At 38.4% G+C, this 7704-nt stretch overlaps 1 protein-coding gene across 3 annotated transcripts in view; it reads right to left on the minus strand.

Moving 5' to 3' along the window:
• Positions 1 to 836: 836 nt before the first annotated feature.
• The window catches only part of LOC143032415 (inositol hexakisphosphate and diphosphoinositol-pentakisphosphate kinase 2-like), an 86801-nt gene continuing 79933 nt past the window's right edge, over positions 837 to 7704 (minus strand). For all 3 annotated transcript variants that reach the window (XM_076197159.1, XM_076197157.1, XM_076197158.1), the window contains exons 8-11: positions 4006 to 4196; positions 3701 to 3859; positions 2717 to 2832; positions 837 to 2064 (exon numbers count right to left, since the gene is read on the minus strand). In XM_076197159.1, the coding sequence (XP_076053274.1) occupies positions 2045 to 2064; positions 2717 to 2832; positions 3701 to 3859; positions 4006 to 4196 (486 nt within the window). In that variant the 3' untranslated portion in view covers positions 837 to 2044. The remainder of the gene's footprint in view (positions 2065 to 2716; positions 2833 to 3700; positions 3860 to 4005; positions 4197 to 7704) is intronic.

Raw genomic sequence — 7704 nt, forward strand, 5'->3', positions numbered from 1 at the left:
GTTGACGCATAAATCATCAGACTGGACTCAAAATCTTTGTCAACTTCAACCGTGTTTCCTCATTATTTCACATCAACTAGTGACTGCTCCCCTCCTACAATTGTAAGCTGGTGATAGAAACAACACCAAACTAATACAATACAACAGTAATCTACATTTTCTCAGAGATCTTTGAGGAGGAGGACTGCAATTAATTTTAGTGTACAGGAAAGGTGCTCTGCTCATTGGATCATATTCTTTATTCTTATTTTATCGTATTTATTGATCTACCTATATACCTCTTCACCCTTTATCACTTCCCCTTTATCGTAGCTCCTTATGGATGAAGGGTCATCCCTGTCCCCTACTCACTGCCCAGATCAGAGGCAATGCATATCATTTATCATACTTAGTTTTAAATTAATTTGTAGTGTTAGTTTCCCAGTGACTTTGTATAGGCTATATCCAAAGGTTGCACATCTGTACAGTAAACTGTACCTTCACATCCTTCAGATATTTGGTCTTCAATTTGTTCCCATGACCTGTAATATCCTAGAAAATTATATAACCTTATGTTGGAACCATACATGACTTCAAAACTAGATATGATAATTTGGGAGTAAAAGACAAGACCCAACAAGTGTAGCTTGTTTCCTGTATGCCAATTTGCCAAACAGCATGAATATATATAGCTGGAACAAAGTCTGAGGTCTTGCTGAAGAGGACCACAGACTGTGGTTGCACTATACGGAACAACTCTGTTTTTCACTCTCTTTTCTCTGACAGTGAGTTTTTAGTTCATATTGAGCTGGTCTGCATCAGTTGCACAACTCTCCCAGGCAAGAAAAACAAGGATACAGAACTGGTAATTTTATTGTTATATATTATTAATGATATGTGCAAATGATTGTGCACACATTTAAAAGTAAATGCAATACTCACTGCAGTCTCACACTAACATTTTTAAATAATACAAAGTAATAAATTTGGCAGTTATAATACTTCATTGCCTGTTAGTAGCTGACCATATTTGTACATGTATGTCACATATGTGTACCTATCTATAAAACTGGCACTTAATATGGGTATAATTTATAATTATCCTACCAGGGTACACAAAATGTTGCCAAATAGTAAGCAGTCAACTACCCAAGTGCTGTTGATGACTTTTATGGAGGTTTGGTTAATGATGACATGTATTTCCATATCGCATCCACTTGTTCCAAGTATTTTTTTGTCCTCAAAGTCTTTGTCCAAGGCTCAAACAGGTCTACAAAGATCATGGTGTTTAGCTGTTCCTCAGTGCTGTGTAATATGTATGACAAAGCAACTATGTCTGCTCTTTCAGCTACAATAGCAGTCATCCCCTACTACCCTAGGGTCATTTGGTGATTTTAGTGGAGGTTCCGTAAATGGTGACATGTATATAAGTGTTCTGTCCTCCAGTTTCCAGGCATTTCTTTGCCCTCAGTCTTTATCCAAAGCCACTACAGGACTACATAATGATGTTTGGCCACTCCTTAATATTTTATAAAGGCACATATAACAATGCAACTACCTCCACTACTTCAGCTATAATAATATGGGTTTTCTGTGAATTCTATATACTACTAAGTAACAAAAATGTTCTCTACAATCCTAGGTGTTTCTGCCAAGTCTGTACTTAGAATATATTTTAATGGACCCTTTTACTACTGCACCTGTATGTTATCTTGTAAAGAAAACCCTGTATCTCCTATGAAACATGGAACCTTTGTGTAACTCACAGAATATCAGCATTTGGTACTCCCAAACTACCATGTCTCAGTTTACCCAAGAATGTATTTTTTTTATACAAATCCCCTTCAAAAAATCATATCCTGACATCCAACATAGATGTATATAAGGCATCCAATATAGATGATACATATAAGTCATCCACAATGGTATTGAATGATAGTTAATGTTGATTTCTTGTTGAAGGAATCACTGCTACTGTTAATGGTGTATGCAGTACAATATCTAACCATCTATCACTCCAGTAATAGTTACTCAGCTGGCTTGTAAAAAATTAAGACACATTCACTCATCTGCTGTCTGCACCATCTGTAAGTACAAAAAGAAATTTGAATTCTTCATTCTATCACTCTTGGTGTAGTCAGCAACACATACAAGTACTCCTCAGCTTACAGTGGGGTTCAGTTTTGAGAAACCCATTGTATGTTGAAAATGAGGTGGTGGCAGTGGTACAGATGATTAATGATTTCTCTTTACTTTCTCCTTTATGAATCAGTACTATATTAGGTCTTTCATAGTTCTAGGAATATAACACACAGTACAGCAATCATCCTATTGCCTTCAATGCCTTCACTCTCATACACATATGCCCATCTGCTCCCTTTATCCTCTACCCTCTACCCAAATCATCTATCCAGAAAAAGGGGAGGGATTTAAGGAGGATATCAAAAGTTAAATGTGGTCAATATTTTACTTTGAACAGAGATTACTCTCTTATCATTAAAGATAATTGCAGTTTATATAAGTGAAGGAAACAGTTCCATACAAATGCATAAACTCCAAGTATAGCCCAGATGCTATAGCCCAAGCTGGAACCATAAATGATGTTAAATCTAGAGATGATGATTGGAAAATAAGACAGAATCCCAAATGCATACCTCATTAACTGTATACTACAGTTAAGGAAATCAATCATTCATTATATATATCTTTCACTGGGTTTTCCATGCTATTATCTTACCTGCAATTATTGCCTTTGGTCCTCTTGTCTCTCTTTTGAGACACTCTGAACTTCTGTTGTTGTTTTTGTCACTATTAACTGATGAATCCAAGGTTTCAGAGAGACTACGGAGAAGCCTGCAAAAAATAGATAAATAAATTATACAGTAGGTTTGTGAGTTCAACATATATTTTATACCAACTATGATGCACATAGTGAGTTGTGGATTTTGTGATGTATATTTGTAGATGATGCAAAAATCATGAGAAGAATGTAAAATGAGGACTGCAGACTATTGCAAAAAAATCTAGACACTGTTTTCACATGGAGGCAAGAATGGAAAATGAGTTTCAATACTAAAAAATGCAAAGTAATAGAAATGGGCAATAGCTGCGTAAGACTATCTTTAAACTACTATATTCCTTGGGAAGCAAGGAGGATAGGGAGGGAACGTTAGTTGCAGTGGGAAGCACTAAGAAAATGAGTGATGAGTGAGGAGAATGGAGGAGAAATAGGGAAAGATGAAGTGAAAGCAGCTGTTAAGATGATAAGAGCAGGTAAGGCACCTGGGTTGGATGGATGCCATGCAGAATGTCTGAAGAAAGGAGGTACAGTTATGGTGGACTGGCTGGTGAGGTTATTTAAATGTTTGTTTAAGAGAGGATAGAGTGGCGGAGGACTGGAGGAGTGCCTGTATATTTCCACTTTACAAGGGAAAGGGGGAAAAGTGTGAGTGTAGTAGTTTCAGAGGGATCAGCTTGTTGAGTGTAGTTGGGAAGGCTTATGGGAGGGTCTTGATTGAGAGGATTAGGAGAGGAACAGAGGGAGTAATTGGTGAGGAACAGTGTGGTTTTATATAACTTAAGAAACAGTAGGAGCAACACAAAACAAAATACCATCACCAAAGCATTAATGCAATATTATTACCAATTATTCCATATTTCATGGTGGATCCCATATTTCATGGAAGTGTTCTAGTCATGAAATATATACAACAGTACTTACAAAGTCTCTAATTTGGTTGAGAGCATTGGAGGAACCTTTTTACGCACTTCCTGCAGAATGAGGTCGGCTAAAACATTTGCACAGTTGTCATAATACACATTTGATTTCTTCACAAAACTGAAGCCATTCACATCAATTACATATGACCTGCCATTTGATCTGAAAAAAAGAATTCCTGTTTAGGCGAATACCAATTTTTGTCAAGTCTTATTGCCAACACAAATTTTCAGTGCCTAAACTTTCTTAATAATTATTTTGAACACATTAAAAACAGCTTATGGCAATTAGCAAAGCAATACAAATACCTGAGCATGTCAAAGCCACAAACAGTTTGTTTAAATGCTATGCAAACACGACGTGCCAGATCTCGCTCATGTGCAGTTAATGTCACAGGGTATCGTACTTCTCTACCTTCTGCATCCCGCTCAACGTGGCCATCTACAACAGGTGACTTGCGAGCTTCAGCATGAGCATAATCAGGTCCTACTGTATAAACCTGCCAAGAAATAGCGAGTCAAATTAATAATGTATGCATGAAGTCCTGAAACCATACTGCCAGATAATCCAGCATCTTAATGATCAATCACTTTCTTCTGTACTATATTTGAACTGATGGAAAGATTGCTTCTTGAAAGATTCAGAATACAACAACTTCACAGAATCAACATAGTAACAAGAAAGGCCATTCCACCAGCACACTGCTCACAAGACTCATCCAACAAGTACTGGAAAGCTTTAGTAAAGTGTCATCTGACAGATAATGGTCGCAAGGCATATCCTCTCCAGAAAAATAATGGAAAACATCAAGCTTCCCATTTGGCATAGGATGCAAGATATCTCCTGGAAACCATCTTTAGGGGACCAAAAGACTACAGAGGGGTCTCCCAAGCAGGCATTGCTACTTCCAAGAGAGTTCAAAGCAGTGACAATTCAAATACTGCTGTCAGTGAGTTGGACCATAGGCATAGTTCATTAATATTCCACACTGCAAAATCTTGCAGAGTGCCTCCTTGGCAAGGTATGACTTGTTAAAAATAAAAATAAACTAGAAAAAAAGGAGCAATACTATCACCATCATTTGCCTATTCACACCTTCCCACCCTAGACCAAGAGCACAATGCCAAAGTTCTTACATATGCAGGTACATACATATACCAAAAGACCTTTTCCTGTTTACAAGGAAGTGTCTAAATCAGAAAATCCACTGACCCTACACCCATCCTACATTCATTCAAAGCCCATTTGCTGTCCTCTCATCTTAGCATTTTAAGCAGGAAAGGCCATCCCTGTCTCTGCTACAATGCTTAGGTCATAGGCAACGCAACAAGACAATACTTCCACAACAGGACCTGACAGCCAAGTCTGGTTTACATACACTTTATTATATGGTAATACAGTTAGGTAAATAGATAATTGGTGACCTCTCATCTACTTCAAAAATTAAGAGTAGACAAGAATGAAATCCTCTCAATCTGTCATTTCCTCATCCATTTACAACTACTCTCTATTCATTTCTATCTTTTGCACTCTTCCTGGCTCAACAGACATTCCTCTTGCATATCACAATTAATGGTGAGCATCATGAAGAAGTTGAAGAAAATAATTATTCAAGCCAGATTGTAAAAGTGACTTAAAAATCAGAGAATGAAATAAAAGGTATATCATAATTGGATGGAAAGTATTTGATAGGTCATACAGTATGTTTGGAACTCAAAGTATACAAAAATAATTATAATCTATGGTGAGAGTCTTGAAGAGACTGAAGAGTATAATTATTCAAGCCAGATGCTAAAACTAGTTAAATATCATGAGAATAAAATAAAAGGGATATCATAATTGGCTGGAGAATGTTTGGTAAATATAAGATCATGAGAAGCTCTCTACCTGTATGTATAGAACACAAAGTATACAATTAATGTATAATGCCAGCAATAATCTACAGTTGTGAAAGATGGAAACTAACCAAGTCAATGCACAGAGGACAATGGAGAGATCAATATTGGAAATAATGCTGAAACACTGGAAGAGGGCAAGTTAAGTGAGAGAGCAAACTGGAGTGGTAGATATTGTGTAGATGGTAAAAGAGAGGAAGTGAAATTGGGCAGGGAATTTAGTGTGAAGGAGTGACACATTTACCTAGTTGTATTCTGCGGGAGAAGAGCTATGCTCATAGTGACCCGCAGTTGTATCTTTCCGTATCCAGTTCTTTCTTAAAGTCATGTATAGTTTTAGCACCCACTATTTTCTCTTTTAATTTATTCCATGTATCTATCACTCTATGTGGAAAGCTATTCTTTTTCAGATCTCTTCTGTAACTGTCCTTCTTAAGTTTCTTCTTGTGTCCCCTTGTATTTCTATTGTCCCATTTAAGTAGATCATCCCTGTCAAGGATTTCCATCCCTTTCATAATTAATATGGATATCAAATTGCCTCTTTCTCTTCTTTGCTCCAGAGTTAATAATTCTATTTTTTCTATTCTTTGTTCATATGTCAGCATACTGAGTGTTGGTGCCATCTTTGTTAGTGCTCTTTGAATTCTTTCTAGTTTTTTTTTTTTTTTTTTGTACTGGGTGACCATAGTGTCACTGCATACTCCAATTTTGGTCTTATCAGTGTAACTAGCATTTTCTTCACCATCTCCTCATCCATGTAGTCAAAGGCCACTTTCATTGATCTTATTAAGTTGTAGGTTTCTCTGACTATTTTATTTACATGTTTGTCTGGTGTCATGTCATTTGAAATTATCACTCCTAGGTCTCTTTCTGAATTTACTTTTGTAACTACTTTTGTTCCAATTTTGTATTTCCCGGATATCCTATTTTTGCTTTTCCAAATTCCATTTGACTACATTTTTTACATACATACATATACCAAGGCTTCTTCCCCCTTACAAGGGGGGTAGCCAAAAAGAAAAAGGCATAAAATCATTCCCACCCATTCCATCCCTGAATACACTCCACACCCCTCCACCCTCCCTCTTATCTGAGCACCTCCTGAATGACGGGTCATCCCTGCACCTTGTCCACTGCCCTGGGTCAGAAGCAGTGTCGCAAGACACAGCACATCCACAGCAAGGCCGCTTCATTAAATCGGTGACCCCCCCTCTCCGTCCCCCCATTGCATAAAATGAGAGGACGGGAAGAAATCCCTTCGGGCTGCGTCAAATGTTGCTCACACATACTACCTCACCCCCCATCCCCCTGCCCATTCCACCTCATGCAATCACATCATCCATATACAACCATTCTCCATTCACCCCTGTCTTCTGTCCTCTCCCGTCCTTCCTCAACTGACATTCCCCTCTTCCCCAAAGCCCCCTTCACCCCATCCATCCACCTCATCCTAGGACGTCCCCTCATGTTCACTCCCTCCACATCTGCCTTCCACACCTCTTTTACTAGTCTTTCTTCACTCATTCTTTCCATGTGTCCAAACCATCCTAATATTCTTTCATCAACCCTATCACCCAGCTCCTTTTCCACCCCTGTTCTCCTCCTCACCTCCTCATTTCTCACTCTATCTAGCCTAGTAACCCCCATCATACTTCTCAGACACCTCATCTCAAACACATTCAAACTCCTCTCTTATGTTCCATGTTTCTGTTCCATACAGTGCTGTTGGCACAATCACTCCTTCATATAATGTCCTCTTAGCCTCCATTCCCAAATGTCTATTCCTCATTACACTCTTTAATCCAACAAGGCATTTACTTGCTTCTCTCAATCTATATTCTACCTCCATCTCCACTCCACCCTTTCCTGCCACATTCGCACCCAAGTATCTAAAACTATCCACTTCCTCCAGTCGCTCTCCCTTTATGTTCACTTCCAGTCTACTGCCACTTTCACCCCTTGTACATCTCATCACCTTACTTTTACCCACATTTATCTTTAGCTTTCTTCTATCACATACTCTCCCAAACTCTGTCACCAACTTCCTCAATCCCTCCTCTGATCCTGCCAAAAGAGCAGTGTCGTCTGCAAACAACAGCTGGCTCGCCTCCC

This window comes from Oratosquilla oratoria, chromosome 13 (assembly GCF_046742065.1).
Source record: "Oratosquilla oratoria isolate Oo_2021 chromosome 13, ASM4674206v1, whole genome shotgun sequence".
Taxonomy (NCBI): Eukaryota; Metazoa; Arthropoda; class Malacostraca; order Stomatopoda; family Squillidae; genus Oratosquilla; species Oratosquilla oratoria.